The 25,410-nt window shown below is 50.4% G+C and overlaps 1 protein-coding gene across 1 annotated transcript in view; it reads left to right on the top strand.

Moving 5' to 3' along the window:
• The window catches only part of LOC127056629 (relaxin receptor 1-like), a 48,854-nt gene extending 24,243 nt beyond the window's left edge, over positions 1 to 24,611 (top strand). Inside the window, exons 11-18 of the mRNA XM_050964716.1 lie at positions 3,333 to 3,404; positions 5,164 to 5,235; positions 7,953 to 8,024; positions 8,151 to 8,222; positions 18,667 to 18,896; positions 19,091 to 19,501; positions 21,181 to 21,396; positions 22,848 to 24,611. Coding sequence (XP_050820673.1) covers positions 3,333 to 3,404; positions 5,164 to 5,235; positions 7,953 to 8,024; positions 8,151 to 8,222; positions 18,667 to 18,896; positions 19,091 to 19,501; positions 21,181 to 21,396; positions 22,848 to 23,053 — 1,351 coding nt within the window. The 3' untranslated portion in view covers positions 23,054 to 24,611. The remainder of the gene's footprint in view (positions 1 to 3,332; positions 3,405 to 5,163; positions 5,236 to 7,952; positions 8,025 to 8,150; positions 8,223 to 18,666; positions 18,897 to 19,090; positions 19,502 to 21,180; positions 21,397 to 22,847) is intronic.
• Positions 24,612 to 25,410: the final 799 nt, after the last annotated feature.

The following is a 25,410-nucleotide window of genomic DNA, read 5'->3' as shown; positions in this document are numbered from 1 at the left end:
CTGTGCTCCCAAAGTGAGGGGTGATTATTATCCAGGGCACTGGGACTGCATCACTGGATCCTTTCCCAAAGCTGTCAGATTGGAGCAGCTGAGTAAATCCCAGGCTTATCTGAACGGTAGCTCATAGTGGCTTTGGCAAGATTGCCTCCTGTATCCTTAGGAAGATTTCCTCGTTCCCCAGGCTATGTTAACAATGGTATAAGTCCCATTACTTTTAGCTTGATGCACCTAGTTACTTGTTCACCTGGCAAGGCATTTGGGAGGCTTAAATAATTAATCATAGAGCCCTGGCTATTGGAGATGGCAAAGGCCCATTAGGTCACCTGGGCTAATGAGCAGAGGGCTGTTCGCTCTTCGCTCATGAAGGTTTGTGAAACACTTTGAGCAGCTCAGATAAAGGAGCAGTGAGGGCCTAAGGCAGCATTTCAGAAGTGCTGATTGTCCTCTACAGTCACTGAGCACTGCAGGTGCTCTGAAAATCAGCCCATTTTTAATTAGTTAATTTTAATTAACTTTAGGCACCCACATGGGAGAAATGTTGGCCCTGTTTTAGAAGTTGTTAGGCCTGCAGTATTGGGGATTGGTCCTGTTTTGAGCAGGGGGTTGGATTAGATGACTCCTGAGGTCCCTTCCAACCTTAACATTCTATGATTCTAACACAGCCAGTGTGTGTGTGAGCTGCTGTTGTGATGGTACAAACAAACCAGGTACCATCTCAGTCTGGACGCGGGACACAAGTTAAGCACGCCTGAGCAGTAATCAAGGACTGCAGTGTGCAAAATACTGTTCTAACTAGCGCCATTATTATTATGCCAGTTCTCATCTGAAACACTTGGGCTCTGTTGCAGCCTGAGTTGTCAAAGAGCTAATTTCCAAAGGCATTTTCATAGGCAAGGAAACATTCCAACTGATGCATTTCATCCTCATTTTCTGAGTGATTCCAGGTGTTTCCAGATGCTTCAGCACAGGGGACTGGAGTAGGAAAGCTCTCAAAGTCCCGCCAGCTGTACATTGCTATGATTCTATGAAACCTTGTAATTCTGAGCTTTCCCAGACCTTCTGGGAACAACCCTGCAGCTAATGGAGCATTGGCGGCACATTCAGTACCCGGGAGTTCTGCCTCATCGGAGTTCCTGCTGTCTGTGTATGGAGCCCAGACTCTGCCCCTGTATGCTCCTGCCACCTCTGGAGCTGTGGGTCAGCTCCCTGGCACTGAGGGACTGTCTACACTGCAAATAAACACCCGTGGCTGGCCCACGCCAGCTGACTTGGGCTCACATGGCTCGGGCTAAGTGTAGCCATTTCAGTGTAGCCATTCGGGTGGTGCATGGTCTCTAGGACCCTGTGAAGTGGGAGGATCCAAGAAGAGCCTGAACATCTACATTGCAATTAAACAGCCCCTTAGCCCAGCCTTGCTAGCCCCTGAAACAGGCCAGCCGGGGGTGTCTGCTTGCAGTCTAGACATACTCTAAGTGAGCCTGATGGCTTTGTAGTGTGTGTGCAGTGTGGGAACTCCAAAGCAGGGAGCAGGACAGTCTCCACTGAAGTAACAGCCTTCCAGCACTTCACTTGCCCTGCTGGGCCCTGGCCCGTCTTTGGTATGCAGCTTCGGAGCATGGCGCTTCGTATTTCCCTGCCCTCTATAACCCATTTGTGGGCACTGCCAACATCTATCCTCCCAGGGCATTTGTGGGCAAGTAAGAAGTGAGGAGCCATTAACAAATGGACTGAGGTGGAGACTCGTGTGTGTCGCACGGGGGCTGGACTGCAGACCGAAGACTCGTTTGTATTTTGCAGTGATTTCCAGGGGACATTGTCAATGATCCACCCTCCGCTCCCCCACCCTTGGTACCTTCTCAAAGGAACGAATGCTTTGAAAGGACCTATTTTCAGCCACAGGAAGGTGTCACGGTCTGTACAGCTCACAGAGGAGGCCACTAGACATTTTATCTCAAGAGGCTGAACCCTGTGTTCCCTTAGCAAGAACTCTCCCTGCCCTATGCTGCCAAAGAGGGGAGGAGAGTGAGTGGCTTCCTCCCCACAATGCAATGCTTCCTTCAAGCCAAGCAACCAAGCACTTTTGGCTTTGATCAGGAATGTGTTTCTAAGAAGAGCTGTGTCAGCGTCATGGAAACATAAGCTGGGGCAAGACAGGAGGCATAAACACGCCCTGCCAATGACACCAGCACAAGTGACAGCTTTACGAGGAGATGAAACAGACAAGAGGAGGCTAATACGCGGGGTCGTGTGGGACAGCAGGAAGAACTTCCCCAGCCCTCCTTCCCTCACTCTGTCTTCTCTCTGCAACTATCCCAGCCTAGCTGAGGTCTGGTAATAGTGAGGATCTGATAACTAAGCAGCGGGGGTGGGTATTCCTAGATTAAATGTTTCCAAGGACATGAGCCTCTCCCAATGCAGAATTCCCATCCACTCCCCATGGGTGGATATTTAATTATGGCAGCCGCAGCCTGGGCTGAAGAATACCTTCCATAGACAATAAAGACACACACACATCTCCAGGGCAGGACCTCCTGTACCACAGCTCCCAGCCTGGGGAGCTGAGCTCCATAGTTCAGCTAGTAAAAGGTGTAGCTGATATATAGGTACAAGGCATCTGGAAATATCCTCCATGTGGCAAGGGCAGCAGCAGTTCCAGTTCCTTGCCAGAACCATGGACAAATGTTCAGGGCTTCAGGAAGTTGTCTGAGCATGTTGTTCAGTGTTATCCCTCTCTCAAGTTTTTAGTGAGGGCCTGGGGGGGTCAAATCCAGAGATGGCACTGAAACTCCCTCCAAACTGCCACCTCCGTAAGTGACACGAACTGTGGCTCGTGTGGCTGCACTGGAAAACCATGGTTCATTCAATACTGGATACGGATGTTCATACCAAAGGTGCCCAAATCGCAGACCATGGACAGTCCTGAGTTCTGAATTTGGCTTGGAGCTTTGTGTAGTGTTGGGTTGCACTGTCAGCTCTGTTTGGTTCACACTCCAACAGATTCTTACAGACTCATCTGATTCTGTGTTTAGTTGTGAGCTGTCCCTGAACCCCACAGTTCAACCCTGGAGCTGCTCTTCCCCAAATACAAGTGTTTGGATGTGGAGTTTGGGTCCATGTGAGTGTATCAGTGGGACTGGCACAAATTTAGCCAGTAAACATATGCTATATAAGGAACAGAGCAGGCCTGGGTGCGTGGCCTCAAACAAGCCTCTCAGAATTCCAGCGTTAAGATCTCCTTCATGCCATACTCAGTTCTAAGGTCTTCAGAGTCCCCGGAAGTAACTAGGAAATGAAGGGCTGCTTTTCACCAGAGCTTCTCTCTCCTCCTCCAGGATTCTGCGCAGAAACAAGATCAAATGGATCCAGGAAGGGGCGTTTTCCAAACTGAACAGACTGGTGGAGCTGTAAGTATTGCTGTTGATTTGCCCAGATGCAGTGCCCCTCCTCCACCCCTAATGGTCAACGGCGTGTCAGTAGTTGTTGTCATGGTGTCACTGTCTTGATTGTGATCATTCACTCATGATCCTGTGGGAGGATCTATTCATCCTCCCTTGGTGAATAGTTTCTTGACACTTGGATGCTTGGCTGCTCCACCTGCAGGCAGCTTTTAATAACCTCTTCTACATCTATTTGATGCTTATGAAAGCGGAACACTGATGTTGCTGGATATAGTGCTGGTAGGTGGGTCCAAGTTTCCCCTTCTCCCAGCTCTGCTGATGCTCTTCAGTCCTGATCAGCAGCACCCTTTCCTGTTCCTGTCCTGCACCCCCACACAGGCTGGGCAATATCAGCATATTCATAAATGATCTGGAAAATGAGGTGCAAAGTTTGCAGATGATACAAAATTACTCAAGATAGTTAAGTCTATGAAGATTTCCAAGGGGATTTCAGAAAACTGGGTAACTGGCTGATGAAATTCAGTATTGATAAGTGCAAATTAATGTGCATTGGGAAGCATAATCCCAACTGTACATACAAAATCATGGAGTCTAAATTAGCTGTTACCACACAAGAACAAGATCTTGGAGTCATAGTGGATAATTCTCTGAAAACATCTGCTTAATGTGCAACAGCAGTCAAAAAAGCCAACAGAAAGTTAGGCCCCATTAGGAAAGGGATAGATAAGACAGAAAATATCATAATGCCTTTATATAAATCCATTGTATGCCCACACTTAGAATACTGCGTGCAGTTCGGGTCACCCTATCTCAAAAAATATATTGGAAAGACTTCGGAAAAAATACAGTGAAGGGCAACAAAAATTATTAGGGGTAAGGAACAGCTTCCGTATGAAGAGAGATTACAAAGACTGGGATTGTTCAATTTAGAAAAGAGACAACTAAGGGGGGGAGGATATGATGGAGTTCTATACAATCATGAATGGTGTAGAGAAAGTGACTAAGGAAGTGTTATTTATCCCTTCACAGAACACAAGCACCAGGGTCACCCAGTTAAATTAATAGGCAGCAGGTTTATAACAAACATAAGGAAGTATTTCTTCACGCAACACACAGTCAGCCTGTGGAACTTGTTGCCAGGGAATGTTGTGAAGGTGCAAAGTATAACTGGGTGGAAAAAAAAATTAGATAGGTTCATGGCGAATAGATCCATTAATGGCTGTTAGCTAAAATTACCAGTGATGCAACCCCATGCTCTGGGTGTCATTAAGTCTTTGCCAAAAGAGGGGACTGTATGAGAAAGGATGGATCACTTGCTAATTTCCCTGTTCTGTTCATTCCCTCTGAAGAATCTGGCATTGGCCCCTGTTGGAAGACAGGATACTGGGCTAGATGGGCCATTGGTCTGACCCAGGATGGCCATTCTTATGTTATGTTCTAATGCACCACAAGCCTAACCAGCAGCACTGCCTGCTATTCCAGTCCTGGGCTCCTCGCTTAGCTCTGCCAAGCACCTCTGCCCTAATCTGCATGACTTCTGCTATGCTTCGCCTGCCCCCAATCCCACCCACTTACACAGAGCTCTGCGAGTACCTGAACATGGACAGACCTGCAACGTTCAGTTACTCCAGCTCTGAGCCATTTTTGGGGCTGTCATCTGCTACCCAATTGTAACAGCTTTATGACGTGTACATAGAGCGTCCCCCCCACACCCCTGCTGAACCCCAACAACCAGCTGTCTGAAATCTTGCTTCTGTTTGCACAGTGACCTGTCGTACAATAGACTGGAGGAACTTCCACCATCTTTGTTCAGTAACCTGCACGACCTCCAGCAACTGTGAGTACTGTATTGGAGCTCCCCAAGACTTAATCTGAGCCGACCCTCTGGCATTTGTTACTATAAAGGATCTTCAAGGGGTACCACAGAGAGCAGCATAGGCAGCCAGCTGTCCATGAGGGGTGCACAGAGTGCAGCTCGGGGGGGGGCCACCTGGCTCAGGGAATTGTTAATGGGCTGTGACCAGGGGCCCAGTGGGGGCCAGCTGTGGTCACTCAATTAGGGTGAACTACAAAGAATGGGGCAGACAATCCCCATAAAGCTGGTGGACATTCCAATACTTAGATTTACTAAGCCAGCCTAAAGCAGCTTCTTTATTACCTCACTGGTTACTCAGAAGTCCAAACAACACAGTTCCCTTAAAGTGATCCAGCCTCAGGCCTCCATCCAGGCACCTAAGTCAAAAATGATGAAAATTTCTGTAACTCTTATTGCATCATATAAAAGAAAAGGTTCTACCAGTCCCAAAGGATTGGACACATTACTTCTCAGATTATTGAATATTCCAAATCTTGTCCAAATACACGCTACAGCCAATTCTTATTAACTAAGCTAAAACGTATTAAAAAAAAAAGGGAGAGAGAGAGAATGGTTTAAAGATCAATATACACAGACACGAGTTCAATTCATTGAGGTTCAGATTCATAGCAGAGATAGTAAGCTTTGTAGTTGCAAAGAGTTCTTTCAGAAACAGTTCATAGGTTATAGTCCAGAGTCATTGCAGGATGTTCCAGCTTAGGACTGGGATCTCAGTCCTTTTGCCTAAGCTCCCCTGTATGAAGCCTCAAGCAGATCTGAGATGACAGAACCAGGACCCAAGGATCTTTTATACAATTTCATCGGGACGGCTTTATGTTTTTTACCACCCCAAGCACGGCAGTCAGGCAGCCTTCGGTGGCGCACCTGCGAGCAGTCGACTGGTCACATGGATTCAGCGGCGTTTCTGCGGGTGATCTGCCACTCCTGCACCTTCGGCGTACCCTCTGCCAAATTGCCGCCGAAGCCGCGGGACCGGCGGACCTCCTGCAGGCATGCCACCAAACACTGTCTGACTGGTGCCCTCCCAGCGACTGGAAGGCTGCCCCATGCTATTTGCCATCCCAGGCACGCACTTGCTGCACTGGTACATGAAGCCACCCCTGAATTTCATGTCCTCTTTGTCAAGTTGGGAGTTCCTCCGGGAACAAAAGGTAATTAGGATGACTTTGAAGGAGGTTCATCGCTGGTACTTAGCTATAGAATTAACATAGGGCAATTTGCTTGTTCCTCCACCATTCACAGTACATTTCAAAGAGAGATGAATTCTGAGATTTCCCCATGTTTACAATTCATTTAAATGCTAGGATGTTCTTTTGGTCTCTGGACTATCAGAATACAGCATAGACAGTGCCTGTTGATTACATTGTGGACCCTACTCATACATATGTAAATACACAAAAACACAAACATTATCTCCCCACATGTCTTTTGAGGGTTATTTATTTTGCAGGATGTTTAACCCGGGCCATGCGTCACATGGGCTAACCAACCTTTTGCTTCTGAGTCATCGGGTCAAATCCAACCCAGATAAGTAGCACCCGCAATAGCTGCCAGTTGTTTGTTGGCTTAATTGAAAGGAAACAGTGGTCTGGGCCCACAGCACTGCTTGGCCCTGTTCTGGCAGCTTCAGCAGAGGGACAATAATAATAGTACCCAGCTCTTATCTAGTGCTGTTCATCAGTCCACTAGACTGTCTGCCTTCCCAGGCACAGTGCAGTCCCTCAGACTTGCAGGTGGTCTCCCTAGGTTGACCGTGCCAGTCGCAGCCAGTACGTAACAGCGGGTATGTTACTGTTTCAAGGGACGCAGGGGAGTCTGAGGCCAGGGGACAGTCTGCCATGGGTTTGCTCCTGGTGTGGCCTTGGTTTGTGTGTTCCCAATTAACAGTTTGCAGCTAAGGAATAGAACCAGACTGAACATGTCCGGGGTCGAGCCTCCAGGGCAGTTACAGATTTAGTGGAGGTCTGTGACTGACCCGATAGGGGATAGAATGAAAATAAAATAATCAGTTCAAACCAACAGCCATTACAATATCACCTCACGCTGCAGTGGTGCCTGCAGTCCAAGGTGACCTGGTGCATCGGGGGGGTGCTCACTCCCTGCATGATAAGATGGGGGGTATAATCCTTTCTCCAGCAGTACCTTGATGGTGAGTGAGCATGCTAACCTAAAAGCAGCACCCTACCCTTTTATAATCAGTTTTACAAACACCCCATAATTAATTAACATTAAGCCTCCCTTTTACCGTATCTATATTTCTGCTCCCGTAATTAAATATTTTTACTTTTTTATTGGCTATTTAACACTAAACATCATCTTAATTAACATCTGGGTAAATACCACTCCAACAAGTATCAATACAGAAAACATGCTGCCAACACATTCACATTTTGTCTAAACCACTTGTTAAAACCAAAATATGTTTACAACATGACCTGGGGTTATGTCCTAGCTTATCTCTAACTTGCCTCTGAATTGTCTACCTTCACTCATATATTACTTTTCTTATTATTATCAAGCCCAAATTTAGGCCCACCAATTGCTCTCTACTCACATTTCAGCATATTTTTAGTTAACGTAAGCAAGCATCATCTCTACGGGTGGCCCTGAGGAGATCTTGGCTTTCGGGTTTTGTGGGGAGTTTCTGGAAAGAAAGACTCTGCTGTTTCTGTTTGCAGGAATATTTCCTACAACCCCCTGAAGCAGATCTTTGCCGACCAATTTGACAGCCTGCCCCACCTGCGCTCTCTGTAAGTGTGAACAGCAGCACAGGCACTGAATAGCCCTGCCTCCCCCTAAAGCCCCTTGAGCCTGTCACCTCAGGCCAGGTGGAGAGCCAAGCTAGCTCATGTCTTCTGCTGCATTGATTTTTACAGGAGTATTGAAGGTCTGGAGATCCCCAACATCCAGACTCGCATGTTCCAGAAACTCACCAAACTGTCTCACATGTGAGTACTTGGGAGTGGGGAAAAGGATTGGGAGTGGGAGCTTCTGTTGCTGTGGTAGAAGTTAGTGCCAGGAAAAATTAAACAAACCGAGCTCAATCCTCAGTTGATATGTCCTTCCTGTCATGCCCAGAAAATAGCTACATCTCCCCAGATAGATGTTCCTAGGCCGCCCCACACAGAGAGTGTGCCAGGATCAAGACAATGTTTTCTAGGCAAAAAGGCCTTTGTCTTCAGGGTCATAGCCAACAAGGCTTAGTTTAGAGCAGCCACAGTCTAAACTGTGCCAAGAAAGATGGGGGAACAAGTCCCAGGTCTGGGACACACAAATGCCACAATATTTAAAGGAGTTTTACCCATAAGCATTAATCTGTGTGTGAAGGTGATAGCGTTAGATTATAGTTAGTGAAACTGAAAAAGGGACATTTTCAGGCCTGATAGTATAAAGCTGTTGTTTAGTTCTCTGAAAACAACTCCTAAATAACCCAGTGAGTGGTCCTTTTGGCACACTGCTTGGGCATAATGAGTTAAGAACAATACTGATGTCTTGATACACACAGGGCCGTTTTAACCTTTTGTGGGCCAGGTGCCAAACATATTTGTGGGCTCCCATGGAGGCAATGGAGCATGGTGCGGGGAGGTCAGTCCCCAGAGCAAGGGGCCAGCCAGGAGTAATGGGGCAAGGCATGGTGGGGGCGGCCCCTGTAATAACCTTAGTCCCAGATTTGGACCTTAGCGTCCAAAATATGGGGGTTAGCATAAAAACCTCCAAGCTTAGTTACCAGCTTGGACCTGGTACCTGCTGCCACCACCCAAAAAATTAGAGTGTTTTGGGGCACTCTGGTCCCTCTGAAAAACCTTCCCTGGGGACCCCAAGACCCAAATCCCTTGAGTCTCACAACAAAGGGAAATAATCCTTTTTCCCTTCCCCCCTCCAGGTGCTCCTGGAGAGATACACAGACACAAGCTCTGTGAATCCAACAGAGTGAATCTCCCTCTCTGTTCCCAATCCTGGAAACAAAAAGTACTTTCCTATTCCCCCAGAGGGAATGCAACATCAGGCTAGCAATCCAACACACAGATCTCCCCTTGATTTCTTCCTCCCACCAATTCCCTGGTGAGTACAGACTCAATTTCCCTGAAGTAAAGAAAAACTCCAACAGGTCTTAAAAGAAAGCTTTATATAAAAAGAAAGAAAAATACATACAAATGTTCTCTCTGTATTTAGATGATACAATACAGGGCAATTTCTTAAAAGAATATTGAATAAACAGCCTTATTCAAAAAGAATACAAATCAAAGCACTCCAGCACTTATATTCATGCAAATACCAAAGAAAAGAAACCATATAACTTACTATCTGATCTCTTTGTCCTTACACTTGGAAACAGAAGACTAGAAAGTAGAACTACTTCTCCAAAGCTCAGAGCAAGCAGGCAGCCAGAAAACAAAGACAAAGACACTCAAATCCCTCCACCCAAAGTTGAAAAAATCCGGTTTCCTGATTGGTCCTCTGGTCAGGTGCTTCAGGTGAAAGAGACATTAACCCTTAGCTATCTGTTTATGACACGCCCCCCAAATTGCAGACAGTGGGGAAGCTCACTGGCGGCGATTTCCTTCTAGAACTTGAAAATAAACAGATTAATACAACACATACACCTTTACATATACTCCTAAGTATATAACTAACAGACTTCTACATTTTAAGAACACTTTTTAACTACTGAATTCTGGGAAACTCTCACGGGAGAGTGCATCAGCTACTTTGTTAGAAGCTCCTGTGATGTGTTGAATTTCAAAATTAAAATTTTGGAGAGCTAAACTCCAACGAAGAAGTTTCTTGTTGTTCCCCTTGGCAGTATGAAGCCACTGTAGTGCAGCATGGTCAGTTTGTAGTTGGAACCGCCGTCCCCAAACATATGGGCGTAGCTTTTCCAGGGCGTACACAATGGCATAGCATTCCTTTTCACTGACTGACCAGTGACTTTCCCTCTCAGACAGTTTTTTGCTGAGAAACACGACAGGATGGAAGTTGTGATCTGTTGCTTCCTGCATGAGCACTGCTCCTATACCACGCTCAGATGCATCGGTGGTTACTAGGAATGGCTTGTCAAAATCCGGGGCCCTGAGCACAGGGTCAGACATGAGCGTTGCCTTAAGTTGGGTAAAGGCCTTTTGACACTCATCAGTCCACTTAACTGCATTTGGCTGGGTCTTTTTGGTCAGGTCGGTCAGTGGGGCAGCGATTTGGCTGTAGTGGGGTACAAATCGCCTGTAGTATCCGGCCAAGCCTAAGAAGGATTGGACCTGCTTCTTTGACTTTGGGACAGGCCACTTTTGGATAGCATCCACCTTGGCCTGTAGGGGGTTTATGGTTCCTCGACCCACCTGGTGCCCCAGGTAAGTTACTCTGTTTTGGCCTATTTGACACTTTTTGGCCTTAACAGTTAGTCCTGCCTGCCTGATGCGCTCAAAGACCTTTTCCAGGTGTAGTAGGTGTTCGGGCCAGGAGTCTGAAAAAATGGCCACATCATCGAGGTAGGCAACTGCAAATTCTCCCAGTCCAGCTAGTAGACCATCTACCAGCCTCTGGAAGGTGGCGGGTGCATTTCGAAGGCCGAAAGGAAGGACATTGAATTCATACACCCCCGCATGGGTGACGAATGCTGATCTCTCCTTGGCAGGTTCATCTAGCGGTACTTGCCAGTACCCCTTGGTTAAGTCTATTGTAGAGATGAACTGGGCACGTCCCAACTTTTTCAATAGCTCATCGGTACGTGGCATTGGATAGTTGTCCGGACGAGTTACCGCATTTAGCTTACGGTAGTCCACGCAAAAGCGTATTTCCCCATCTGGTTTGGGTACCAGAACCACTGGAGATGCCCATGCACTAGTAGATGGGCGGATTATACCCATTTGTAGCATGTTCTGGATCTCCCGTTCTATAGCAGCTTGGGCATGAGGAGACACTTGGTAGGGTGGGGTTCTGATTGGGTGAGCATTACCTGTATCAATGGAGTGGTATGCCCGTTCAGTCCGTCCTGGGGTGGCTGAGAACAATGGGGCGAAGCTGGTGCACAGCTCCTTGATTTGCTGCCGCTGCAGACGTTCCAGAGTGGTTGAGAGGTTCACCTCTTCCACGCCACCGTCTTTTTTTCCCGTCGTAGTAGACACCGTCAGGCCACTCAGCATCCTCTCCCTGGACTGTAAACTGACAAACCTGTAAGTCTCTGGAATAGAAAGGCTTGAGAGAATTAACATGGTACACTTTAGGCTTTAGTGAGGAATTGGGAAATGCTATGAGGTAGTTTACAGCTCCCAGGCGCTCTTGGACCGTGAAGGGCCCTTCCCATGATGCTTCCATCTTATGGGCCTGTTGCGCCTTCAAGACCATAACCTGGTCTCCTACCTTGAAGGACCGATCTCTGGCATGTCTGTCATACCAGGCCTTTTGCTCTTCTTGAGCATCCTTTAGGTTCTCTTTAGCAAGGGCTAAAGAGTGTCGGAGGGTGCTTTGTAGGTTGCTTACAAAGTCCAGAATGTTAGTTCCTGGAGAAGGCGTAAACCCCTCCCATTGCTGCTTCACCAACTGTAATGGCCCCTTAACCTCGTGACCATACACAAGTTCAAATGGTGAAAACCCTAAACTGGGATGTGGTACAGCCCTGTAGGCAAACAGCAACTGCTGCAACACTAGGTCCCAATTATTGGAGAATTCGTTGATGAATTTCCGTATCATGGCCCCCAAAGTTCCATTGAACCTTTCCACCAGGCCATTGGTTTGATGGTGGTATGGGGTGGCAACCAAGTGATTCACCCCATGAGTTTCCCACAGTTTTTCCATGGTCCCTGCCAGGAAATTAGACCCTGAATCTGTAAGGATGTCAGAGGGCCAACCTACCCTGGCAAAGATGTCTGTTAGGGCCAGGCACACAGTGTTAGCCCTGGTGTTGCCTAGAGCGACTGCTTCTGGCCATCGGGTAGCAAAGTCCACTAAAGTCAGTACGTACTGCTTTCCTCTGGGCGTCTTTTTTGGGAAAGGGCCCAGAATATCCACAGCTACTTGCTGAAATGGGACCTCAATTATGGGGAGTGGCTGGAGAGGGGCCTTGACCTGGTCTTGAGGCTTTCCCACTCTTTGGCATACCTCACAAGACCGGACATACTTGGCAACGTCCTTGCCCATCCCCTCCCAGTGGAAGGACTTCCCCAACCGGTCTTTGGTTCTGTTCACCCCAGCATGCCCACTGGGATGATCATGGGCTAAGCTTAAGAGCTTTCCCCGGTACTTAGTTGGAACCACCAACTGTTTTTGCGGCTGCCATTCTTCCCGGTGTCCACCAGAAAGAATTTCCTTGTATAAAAGTCCTTGGTCTATAACAAACCGGGATCGATTAGAAGAGCTGAGAGGCGGTGGGGTGCTCCGTGCCGCCGCCCAAGCTTTCTGAAGGCTGTCATCTGCTTCCTGCTCAGTCTGGAACTGTTCCCTTGAGGCTGGGGTCACCAGTTCTTCCTCAGACTGTGGACTTGGGCTTGGTCCCTCTGGAAGCGATGTAGGTGATGGGGTTGTTTCCGTTGCTGGTGAACCGCTCTCCGCTGGTGCACCTGAGGGTATTTCAGGCTCTGGCTGAGCCTTTTGGGTATGGCTGTCTTTTGCTTCTGCCAGTTCTGGCTCGCTGGCGCCCTCTGGCGTTGAGTTTGAAGATGTGGTTGCACTTGCTGGTGCCGGTTGCTGTTCCAGTTCCGGGCCTGGGACTGGAGATGCTGTGGCTGTTTCAGTGGTAGGCATGGAATCCGGGTCCACTACCTCTGTCTGGGTCTCTGGTAACACAGACGGGGCCTCTGTGGACGGTTCAGGAACAGGAATGGGTCTGGAAGCTTGCCTGGTTTGGCTACGTGTAACCATTCCCACTCTCTTGGCCCGCCTCACCTGGTTGGCCAAGTCTTCCCCCAGTAGCATGGGGATAGGATAATTGTCATAGACTGCAAAAGTCCACATTCCTGACCAGCCTTTGTACTGGACAGGCAGTTGAGCTGTAGGCAAGTCTACAGCTTGTGACATGAAGGGGTAAATCGTAACTTTGGCCTTTGGGTTGATGAATTTGGGGTCAACGAAGGATTGGTGGATAGCTGACACTTGTGCCCCCGTGTCTCTCCACGCAGTAACCTTCTTTCCGCCCACTCTCAAATTTTCCCTTCGCTCCAAGGGTATTTGAGAGGCATCCGGGCCTGGGGATCTTTGGTGTGATGGTGGTGTAATGAATTGCACTCGCATGGTGTTCTTGGGACACTTGGCCTTGATATGTCCCAGTTCATTACACTTAAAGCATCTTCCATCTGATGGGTCACTGGGCCGAGGTGAGTTACTGGAGACTGGTGAGGTTGAAGGGTAGGGTATCTGTGGCTTTACTTGGGTGGTATGTGGGGTCTTTGGCTGTCCTCGGTTGTAGGGTTTATGGTCTGTGTGCCCCCTGGGGTAATCGTTCCCCTTGACAGTAGCTTTCTTGCTTTCTGCCAGTTCCATCCATTTGGCTCCAATCTCCCCCGCCTCAGCGATATTCTTGGGGTTTCCATCTTGTATGTACCGCGTGATGTCTTCAGGAACACCATCCAAGAACTGTTCCATTTGTATGAGGAGGTTCAGTTCTTCCAAGGTTTGAATGTTGTTTCCTGTTAGCCAGGCCTCATAGTTTTTTGCAATGTAGTAGGCGTGTTTGGGAAATGACACCTCTGGTTTCCACTTTTGGGTTCTGAAGCGCCGACGGGCATGATCTGGGGTTATCCCCATCCTGTATCTGGCCTTGGTTAGAAAAAGTTTATAGTCATTCATTTGGTGCTTAGGCATTTCAGCTGCCACCTCTGCTAAAGGTCCACTGAGCTGTGACCTCAATTCTACCATGTACTGGTCTTCGGGAATGCTGTACCCAAGACAGGCTCTTTCAAAATTTTCCAAGAAGGCCTCGGTGTCATCACCTGCCTTGTAGGTGGGAAATTTCCTGGGCTGTGGAGCAATATTTGGCGCCGGGTTGTTAGGGTTGGCTGGCACAGGCAGCCCAGCTTTTGCCAACTCCAGTTCATGTTTTCTCTGTTTTTCCTTCTCTTCATTCTCTTTTTGTTGTTTTTTCCATTTCTCGGTGGTGGGCCGACTCTTCTTCTGCTTGTTTCCTTCGGTAGGCCACCTCTTCTTCTTCTTGCTTCCTTCTGTGGGCCAACTCTTCTTCTGCTTGTTTCCTTCGGTAGGCCACCTCTTCTTCTTCTAGTTTTCTTTTGTGTGCTGCCTCCTTGGCTGCCTCTTTGGCTTGTTCTTCTCTTTCTTTCATCTCCATCTCTTTTTGTTTTATTTCCAGTTGTCGCCTGTGTTCAGCTTCTTTGATTTGTTCTTCGGCGCCAATTTTTGCCTTAGAAGTCATGGTTCCTGTTTTCTTGTGTTGGGGTGCCCTCCGGTGTTTATCTTCTGAACTGCAGGCTCTGTTGCCTCCTGAAGTCTGCCTAGCAACAGTGCCTTTAGTTAATTTTCCTTTTCTCTTTCTAGCTAATGTTCAATGAAGGGAAACCAGAAAAACCACTTTATTTGCATGCATATAAGTGCTGTTACTTGCCTCCTAATGGGAGGGCTATTGCATGACAAAAGACCCTCAACAGTTTCTTAATGGCTTCTCGCTTAACATGCAAGCCACAAACTGCGAGAGAGAGCAGAAAAAAAAAATTCTCTCTGGTTCCCTTTTAAAACCAACTGCTTCTCTCTGCTAAAAAGCCCTTAGCAGAGAAAAGAAAAATATAATATTCCTACTGGCTTCTGGATTCTGTCTATCTCCCACCCACTGCCACCATGTAATAACCTTAGTCCCAGATTTGGACCTTAGCGTCCAAAATATGGGGGTTAGCATAAAAACCTCCAAGCTTAGTTACCAGCTTGGACCTGGTACCTGCTGCCACCACCCAAAAAATTAGAGTGTTTTGGGGCACTCTGGTCCCTCTGAAAAACCTTCCCTGGGGACCCCAAGACCCAAATCCCTTGAGTCTCACAACAAAGGGAAATAATCCTTTTTCCCTTCCCCCCTCCAGGTGCTCCTGGAGAGATACACAGACACAAGCTCTGTGAATCCAACAGAGTGAATCTCCCTCTCTGTTCCCAATCCTGGAAACAAAAAGTACTTTCCTATTCCCCCAGAGGGAATGCAACATCAAGCTAGCAATCCAACACACAGATCTCCCCTTGATTTCTTCCTCCCACCAATTCCCTGGTGAGTACAGACTCAATTTCCCTGAAGTAAAGAAAAACTCCAACAGGTCTTAAAAGAAAGCTTTATATAAAAAGAAAGAAAAATACATACAAATGTTCTCTCTGTATTTAGATGATACAATACAGGGCAATTTCTTAAAAGAATATTGAATAAACAGCCTTATTCAAAAAGAATACAAATCAAAGCACTCCAGCACTTATATTCATGCAAATACCAAAGAAAAGAAACCATATAACTTACTATCTGATCTCTTTGTCCTTACACTTGGAAACAGAAGACTAGAAAGTAGAACTACTTCTCCAAAGCTCAGAGCAAGCAGGCAGCCAGAAAACAAAGACAAAGACACTCAAATCCCTCCACCCAAAGTTGAAAAAATCCGGTTTCCTGATTGGTCCTCTGGTCAGGTGCTTCAGGTGAAAGAGACATTAACCCTTAGCTATCTGTTTATGACAGCCCCACTCTGCCCAGCCCAGTGCAAGGGCACTATTTACTAACTGGCAGTTGCCAGATGCCCAGTGGCCCACTCGGCCCTGTGCTGCCAGAATGCCCATTCCCCTTGGGGTCGGGCCCATGCCACAGCACACAGCCCCCCTCCCAACAGCCCCCTGCTCCCTATGGCCAGACAGGGCCGGCTCTAGGCACCAGCAAACCAAGCACGTGCTTGGGGTGGCACATTTTCAGGGGCGGTATTACAGCCGTCTTTTTTTTTTTTCCTTCGGGCGGCAAAAGCCTAGAGCTCGCCCTGGCGGCAGCAGCGCATCACGCCCTGTGGTTCACACTGCTCAGCCCCCCGCCAGAGCAGTCCCCTGACTCTGCCCTCCCACGTCCTGGCCAGTCCTGGAGGCGGGAGCCCTGGCTGGAGGGACCCTGGGCTGAGGTGCAGCCCGAGAGCCCCGCTGCTTACCCCGACCCTGCCAGCGCCGGATGGCTGGAGGCAAGGGGGGAGCAGGCGGAGTCAGCACTGATGGGAGGAGCCCAGAGCTGGGGCAGGAGGGGGTGTGGGTGGGGTGGGGGGGAAGAGAGAGCCCAGGGCTGGGGAGGCAGGGGGTGCGGGTGGTGGGAGGGGATGAGCTCAGCACTGGGGCAGGAGGGGGTGTGGGTGGGGTGGGGGGAAGAGAGAGCCCAGGGCTGGGGAGGCACGGGGTGCGGGTAGGGGAGGCTACTGGTGGGTAGGGGGTGAGAGCCCAGGGCTGGGGTCGGGGGCAGTCAAAGATTTTTTTGCTTAGGGCAGCAAAAAACCTAGAGCCGGCCCTGTGGCCAGAGCCCCCCGGACCCACTATGCCCAGCACCCACCCCAGATCCCTCCACAAATGCTCAGCGCCCTGCACAACACCACCCCTGCCCAGTGCCCTCCTGCCCACATCAACTGCCAGCACTCCCCACAGAACCCCCAGACCCTAGTGCCCCAACACACATATCTTCCTGCCCCCTCACAGCCCAGCACCCCCCTCCAGATCCCTAAGAGACCCACTCCCCCATGGCCTGCCTCCCGGCCGCACTCATTGGCCCTGCTGGGAGGTGACTGTCTGACAGGCTGAGCTGGCAGCACAGCCAGGGCTGGGCCTGGGGTGAAGAATTGCTCCGGCTCCTTGGGAGTGGTGCGATCAGCCAGGCAGCTCTCTGCGGACCCACTTGACTGGAGAGGCCCAGCCAAGCACCTCCCTCCCCACCACTGTCTGAGACCTAAGACTGACCAGGCTTCTGCACCAGTCCCAGGCGGCTCAGCTCTGGGGAGACAAGTGGGGCTCCACAGGTGGGAAGCAGAGACTGCCCAGAGCCAGAGGTGCACTGGGGTCCGGCCAGGGGGCAGAGAGAAGCAGGAGGTGGGAATGGAGACAGAGAGGAACCCTTGGCCAGCTGGCGGGCAGGCTGAGAGGAGCGATTGGTGGGCAAGGGGAGTCAGCGAGGTCTCAGGATGCAGTGCACGCGGAGCGAGCCAAGGCCCCTTCTTAACTTGGGCCTGGCTCCACCATTGTAAACCCAGCACTGGATACACAAACTTGACAGGCATCTTGGAAAATGGGAGGAAATTTCACTAACCAGCCAGCTGTGAGCTGCTTTGTCTTTTCTTGCAGAGAAAAAAGCAATTAGTTTTCTCCGACTATAAATGTTTAAGCATACATGGTACAAGATAACTGTACATTTCGCTTTCTGTCATTGCTCTGTTTCAATTAAAAACCTGTGTACGTTTTGCACCAGTAATGTTAATGAGCAGTAGGAAGGGACATTGTTCCCCCCACCCCCTTTATGTGTAATTAGAACAGAAATGAGCCTTGCTTTGAAGTTTGACGTCCTTTTAAAATGCAGAGTTTTGCTAAGCTGATACAGGATTACTTTTATGAGGTTTTAAAAGACGAGATTTGTATGAAATAACCCTTGGATAAAATGTGAATCCCTGTTAATGGAATTTTAAAGGTTTTAATGATGGATTGATTTTGAAATGTCATATGTTGATAGCGGTCCTGAGTTGGAGGAAACTCTGTACACATTTGTTTAAAGTACTGAATAGCTATTGATTAAAATGCATTGTTACATAGTACGTGATTCAACAAAGTACTTAGGCACATGCTTAAAGTTCTGTAGATGCCTAAGATGGTTTGCTGAACTGGGGTCAGGATGCACAGCGAGGGCAACTGCTTACACATTGTCCTTGCATTTTGGGATGAAAAGCAGCTGTGATCTCGTACGAATGTGGGCATCCCAAACAAGGAAATTGGCCCGTGGGTGGTGCAGCGCCATCACTCCCCCTTAAGGGATGGCCTGCGATTTTCAACCTCATCCTTGATCCTGAGCGGGATTCAGTGCTTGTGAGCCTAAAGGGCTGTATATGCTGGCTAGAGGCTTGCACAGTCCTTGGTGCTGTGCAGACTGCCTCATTGCTAGCTCATGTTCCCAGCTCCTGCCCTGCGGCCCTCGCCCATGCTGCCACATCTCACTCGGTGTTTACACGTTTATGATCCATTTAGATTGAATCTGCTCCAAAGAGATGAAAAGAATGGCTCAGGAAATGGAAGGAGACGGGCCTGGGGAATGTTTGGGGGAGATGAGGTGGGGAGAGGAAGGAGGAGCAAAAGGGGATGAGACGGGGGAGGTGCATGAGGCTCTGTGCCAGGAGGGCAAGCCTCTTCCCAAGTTAGCCTCTAGAGATGGAGCCCCTGCCCTGGGCATGGATCTAACGCAGGCGATATCCCTTTGTCTGGCAGCTACTTTAAGAAGTTCCAATATTGCAGCTACTCTCCGCACGTGCGCAGCTGCAAGCCCAACACTGACGGCATCTCCTCCTTCGAGAACCTCCTGGCCAACATCATCCTCAGGGTCTTTGTCTGGGTCATTGCATGCATCACCTGCTTTGGGAACCTCTTTGTCATCTGCATGAGGTCATTCGTCGTCACAGAGAACAGCCAGCACATCATGGCCATCAAATCGCTCTGCTGTGAGTCGCGGGTGGGGATGGAGGGGCTGGCTAAGACGATGTCAGGCAAGAGAGTGTGTGTGTGTCCGTCCATCCGTCCAAGGGCAAAATTTGACCTTCTGTTAACAACAGCTGTATGAGGCTTATTGAGCCTATGGGACTGTTGCCAAGGGTTACCCTCGTGGATTGATGCTCCACACTTGTCTCTGTCCCAGGTGCAGACGGTCTGATGGGAATCTATCTCTTCTTCATTGGAGCCTTTGATCTCAAGTTCTCCGGCGAGTACAACAAGCACGCCCAGGTGTGGATGGCAAGCATCCAGTGCCAGCTGGTGGGCAGCCTGGCCATGCTGTCCTCGGAGGTGTCCGTCTTGCTGCTGACATACATGACCCTGGAGAAGTACCTCTGCATCGTCTTCCCATTCAGCCATTATGGGGCGGGCAAGAAGCGGACACTCTCCATGCTGGTCGTCATCTGGCTGTTGGGCTTCTCTCTCACCCTCGTCCCCTTCTGGTGCAAGGAGTCCTTTGGGGACTACTATGGGAGGAATGGGGTGTGTTTCCCACTCCAGTCCGACGAGACCGAGCGACCAGGAGCCAGGGGCTATTCCACTGGGATATTTCTGGGTAAGGAATCATCAGGACATGGGGCATGACTGCTCAGCTACAACAGCACCACCAAGCCTTGGGGAGGGTAGACGGGGACTGGAATTTGCTTTCCCTGATGTGTGCTCTGCCCCAGAGTCGAACAGGAAAGTCAGCGTCATGGAAAGGAGCAATGAGAGGCAGGAGGGTCCAGTGGGCAGGGTGCTAGCTTGGCACACACAAGGTCAATTATTTGCTGCAGCATAGACTGCCTGTGTGACCTTGGACAAATTGCTTAGTCTCTCTGTGCCTCCGTTCCCCATCTCCAAGGGGGACACCCCGCCGCACAGGGCTGCTGTGAGGATAAATGCATTCCAGCAGGAGGTGCTCAGACCCTGCAGGGATAGGGGCCGCATCAGGACAGCTGACGGTGATTGGTCACATGAGTCCATCAATAGGCTGCTGCTTGTTGTTATCTGGCTCAGTTCAATCTGCAACCAGGCTGCCAGGAGGCGAAATAGGGTTGATCCCACACAGGTAAGGGAAGCAGCAGCCCTTGGTGTTGAGGGGGAGGGAGGGCAGATAGGATGCTGTTACTTTGCTAGAGATGAAGGGAGAGAGCAATCAGCAAACTAGCCCCTTAAGGAACGTTGCTGCCAAGGGACCAGGGATGTTTTCCCCTTAGGTCTGGTAGCATGTTGACCCCGGTAAACACCCGAGGGCTGATGAGAAACATTTTGTGAAACCTTGGAGGTTTCTTTGGCCTGCCCTCTTGACTCCTTCATGGTCCCACAAAGCCCCCAAGCCTGGTGCAGCATTTCCCAGAGGGCTGAGGTGCACCCCTGCTCTCCATGGGGGCAGGGCATAAGGAAGGGTGCAGCTCCCATCCATGCCTGTGGCAGCAGAGCTGAGGGTGTGCAGCCATGCAGTGCCAGCGTCAGGGATATGCTGAGTAGCGACGTGTAGCTCCAGGAGCTTTAATGCAGACCCAGGCTGCTGTAATAAATCACTGCTCACCAGCTTGATACCAGTGCCGGCTCCAGCGTTTTTGCCGCCCCAAGCGGCGAAAAAAAAAAAAAAAGAACCCAACAGAGCTGCCACCAAAGTACTGCAGAGGAGCAAGACAGCAAGTGAAGGACCCGCCGCCGATCCAGAGCGGGCTGAATGAGCTGCCACCGAGGTGCCACTGCCGCCGATCTGGATGTGCCGCCCTGAAAACAGACACACTGTCGCCCCTTTCCATTGGCCGCCCCAGGCACCTACTTCCTTTGCTGGTGCCTGGAGCCGGCCCTGCTCGTTATTGCAGTAGAGGGAAAGTGGCTTAACAAACCCGCTGCCTCTCCAGCTAAAGCACCCCTGGGAGAGCAGGGCCAGACCCAGACCCTGGGAGACCATCGATGAGCCTCAGGCATGCAGGGACTAGATTAGCAGGATGCGGACACATCTGAGGAGCAGGTGGGGCAGTGAGAGGCCTAGCCAGGCAGCAGGACACCCACAGCACTGCTGCCCTCAAGTACTTCACAAACGCTCTCTGGCTATGTTAGCGAGGCAGAAGCTTCCTGTTTAATCACATTATGGCTCAGGTTGGCTGTATCCATGTGACTCTCGCTGCTCCCTTGGGGAAGAAAGGGGTCATTGGCCCTAAGAGGCTGTTTTATTGGAAGGCATCTGCCATCTGGGCTGGCTCTCTGACACACTCATGGCTGGTTGTTGTCCCCCAGGTCTGAACCTCATTGCCTTCGTCACCATCGTGTTCGCCTACACCAGCATGTTCTACTCCATCCACACCACGGCCACCAAGACGGCCAAGCGCAGTGTCTTCTCCAGGGAAGTGGCCATCGCCAAGAGATTCTTCTTCATTGTCTTCACTGATGCCCTCTGCTGGATCCCCATCTTCCTCCTGAAGCTTCTCTCGCTGCTGCAGGTGGAAATACCAGGTGACTGACCCAGCTAAGCTGGGACCCAAGCCAGCATCAGCCTTTCTGTACGGAGAGGCCTTGATATGCAGAGCACTGCCATATGGTGGCTTCTATATGTGTCCCTCATGCGCTGAGTAGGTGCCCCAGAGCACCTGCATTATAATGAAACTGTACAACAAATGCCATGCCAATCCTGGCCGCTTACCAGCATCATACTACCCCACCTCACCAATGCACTCCCTCCTGCTCGCAGCAGGGGGCACTTCATTAGGCCCAAAATTGGTGCAGAGCTGGCCTGCAGCGCCTGGCACCCATGCTCAAAATGTTCCATCCCTGAGTGGTAAAAGCTGAGATGCAAACTCAGGTCACTTCTGTCCCTTGGCCCCCCTGCTGAGTCCAGGCAGCACCTTCCATCTCCTGTTGGGTGACAACCTCTTGCCACCAGCCTCATCTTTCCATACAGAGATGCCCTGGAGTCTAGGCAGGTCCCTCTCCAGTTCTGGCTGGCCACCTCATTGGAGCTGGCTCCTAGTCTGCAGCTCAGAGCAGACTGGGGCTGGGGAAGGAGGCATAGGGTCAGTTTCTAGGCCCAGGTCTGTGGTGGGTAGGGGCAGCCTCCTGTCATGAGGGGAGTTGTGGCTGCGTTCTCATGGTTGAATTTGATTGCAGCTATGTTGGGGATGGCGCAAGCTAGGTAAAGGAAGAGGGTGTATGTGTGTGTGTTTTATGTCACTGGCCTCCTCTTTAGTGGCTTTTCCTGCCATGCACACTCCCTTTCGCCCACCTCCAGTGTGCAAGGTTCACCTGGTTTGCACCCCTGCTTAAAACCAAATAGGTGAAAGTTACATCAGCACTTGCTTTGTGAGCAAAGCACCCCCAGAGTGTTACTTTCTCTGCCATGTGTCACCACTGAATTCAGCCCAGAGATGGGAATTGCAGTCCCTGCTCCAGGCAGGCCCTAGGTCCTTAGCTCTTCCCCATTATGCCTGGGTAATTCAGCTCTTTGCTGTAAATGTCCTTTTGCTGAAAGACTCTTATTGCACAATGGGGTGACGTGTCTATAAATGATCCTCCTCAGTGTGTGATATGTCCTAGCAGGTTAATGCATTTTTCTTTGAGCTTTGGAGCCCTGGGTTTGAATCCCAGCTCAGCTCACCGGTGGTAATGTGTTTGGTGCCTCTCTCATTCTGGTCCATTTGCTCACATAACAAAATCAGTCACAGCCTGTACCCAGCTAGAGAGGCTGTGCATTGTCAGCTATCGCTCATGCCTGTGAAGAGCCAGCCTCTGCACTCACGTAGGTGTGAGATCTGGAGTAGCTCTGACTTAATTGGGGTTCTTCTGGCTTTATGCCTGTGTGTCTGAGAGCAGAATGTGGCCCCGAATCTCCGGGCTAAAAGCCTCTGGCTGAATTATTTCCTAGGAAGTGGGCAACCAGGGTTACTAACATACTCTCCTTGTTGGAACAGGCACCGTGACGTCATGGGTGGTCATTTTCATACTGCCCATCAATAGTGCCTTGAACCCCATCCTGTACACCATCACCACCACCCCCTTCCAAGAGAAGCTCAAGCTGTGTTTGCAGAAGAAGCAGCTGCAGCAGTCATCACTTCAGGACCCAGAAGAGTCCAGAAAGAGCTTTTCCCTGCTAGCCACCCACACCAGCAGCACCTGACAGTCCCCAGCAGCTTAGCCTTGGGAGCGGTGAAAGGCCTCACTGCTTCATGCATGCAGCTATGAAGGACCATGCCTCTGTCCTCCCCAGGTGCCTCCCCTGGCTGGTTCACTGCCCACCCCCATGATAGCCATTTTGGGGGCAGACGATGCCAAAGGGGAGCTGCCACCACTTTCCAAGTGCTAGTTATTATCTCAGCCAGCTCTCGACCATGGAGGGAATAGCCCTCCCTGCTGCAGCAACAGTGCCTGGTGTTGTATATGAGGCTACAGAAGAAACGGTCACAGATAGCCGATGGGGCCTGAACTCTGCCCCACGGTTAAAAGCACTGGAACGCTGCCTGCCCCATGCATTCTCATTGCTGTGTGTCAGCGCTTTGGGGCTGTGGGTTTAGCTGATGCTGGTTCAGCACAAGGATTAAGCAGCTGCTGTGGAATGGATGTTGTATTTCATCCTAACCCTCTGTCTCTGCTGCATGGTCCCTGTAGCTCCCTGCCCTTTTGCCCTGGAGACAAGCTGCAGGGGCAGCTGCTGCAGGGGCAGCTGCTGCAGCAGTCTTTGGAACAGAGAGGTGTTTTCTGCAGTGCCGGAAGCAAGTCTGGGTCCAGGGGAAGAAAGGTGGGAGGAACCTTCAGTGCTTTGATTTGGGGGCCAGAGGCAGCTAATGCAGATGCCAGTGTGATCCTGGTGAGAGTTGTGGGTCACCTCAGCTTGTGGGCAGCCGGTTCTGCCATGTGAAGTGATGTAGTATTCAGGCCACCCTTAGCCCTTGGGGAAGCCTTGGCTGTGGGACCCAAGCAGCAGCTGCTGTTGTGAGTGAAATGCTGCAGAAGGAAAGGGAGGCGGTGCTGTCCCCTGACACTTCCTACACCACCCTAACTGCTAAGCCCATGTTCAGGGCAGGTGTCCCCATTCAGGGCCTGCTCCCCCAGTCACCATGTTCAGCAAGGACTCACGGCCGCACCCTGTTCTCCAACCATACCTGAGCTCGTGCCTTTAGAAAATGAATCCTCGCAACTGAGGCACCAAATTCCCCTGGGCTAATGCAACCTGTGTCCAAACCCATTCCTAGGAAACTGCTGCAGCAGTAAAATAGCAACACCAGAGCAGTAGGTAATGGTTGGTGTTCCTTCCCTAGCCTCTGTTCCTCTCTGATTTACTCCTGAAATGCCCTTCTCCAGGGGGTGTCTGGGCTCTGCCTTGGCAATAGCAGTTCTGTCTCCCTGCCATATGCTGCGTGGGCTGGCTAGCCCCACCCCAATCCCAGGTGAGATTAACCTGGCAAGGCACACCACCCTGAGCGCCGCTGGTGGCCGGGAGCCAGTGGAGTTTGTTTCAGATCCACCCAGGACTGAAGCTACTGTTTGGTTCTGAAACTATCCCAGCACTCGGCCCGGTGGCACTTCTCACTCTGCAGTGGGGTGCAGAGAGGGGACAGAGCAAGGGATTGAAAGTACCAGCTCTCAGGCCACTGAGGTTCTCTTTGGGTACAGCCTCTGGACCACAGCATGCTGCACTTGGGACTATTGCCTGGAGTCTCAAGGGAGCCGCCTCCATGCACGTTACCCCCAGGTCTGTGACCTGCACAGAACAGTGAGCGGGAGAGACAGGCCAGGGAACCCAGAAGCCATCTGCCCTAATTCTGCCTGTTGGATGCCACAGCTCCTTTGGGAGGGGCTAGCATCAGATTATAGCCAAGACACTCGCAGCTACAGGGTAGGAGCCCTGGGCAGGTGACCAGGTAGATACCAAGTGTCTGTAGCAGGGAGCAGGAAAGAAAAGGGGGATGGGGGGAGTGCATCAGACATGCTGCTTACTGACACTGGGATTAGTCTGGGGGACTATGTTTGTACACATCTTGTGCTAAACAGTGGGATCAGCTGGTAACACTACAGGGCTCCAGGTAGGCTAAAAAGCCAGAGGGTACCACTCTGTGAGCTCGAGGAGACGCTGCAGTAGCTGCCAAGAACAGTGGGGCTTTGACAGTGAGAGTAACATGAGGAGGCCTTAAATTGACAGGCAGACCCACCCCTTGAGGCTTGGATATAACCATTTAATGCACTGCTTGCCACTCTCCCCTGATTCCTTTCAGCCCCCCTGTGAGGCCAGCATTTCAGATAACACCAGCCTCCAGCATACCAGCAGCCTGGGCACAGAAGGAATGTCCATTACTTGGCACACACACTGCTCACCCTATCTCAATTGGTGCTGGTCAGAGCCTGATGCTGAGCCAGGCAGGGACTCTGGAGGAAGGACAGCCCAGCCCCTGCCAGCAGCTGAGAGGAATAGAAAGGAGGACCTGTCATTTATACTTGGGGGCCAGAGGGAAAGTCAACGGGGGAAATCAGATTGTTTGG

This window comes from Gopherus flavomarginatus, chromosome 8 (assembly GCF_025201925.1).
Source record: "Gopherus flavomarginatus isolate rGopFla2 chromosome 8, rGopFla2.mat.asm, whole genome shotgun sequence".
In the NCBI taxonomy this organism is placed as follows: domain Eukaryota; kingdom Metazoa; phylum Chordata; order Testudines; family Testudinidae; genus Gopherus; species Gopherus flavomarginatus.
The sequence above is the reverse complement of the archived record's forward strand: the minus strand, read 5'-3'. Positions and strand labels throughout refer to the sequence as shown.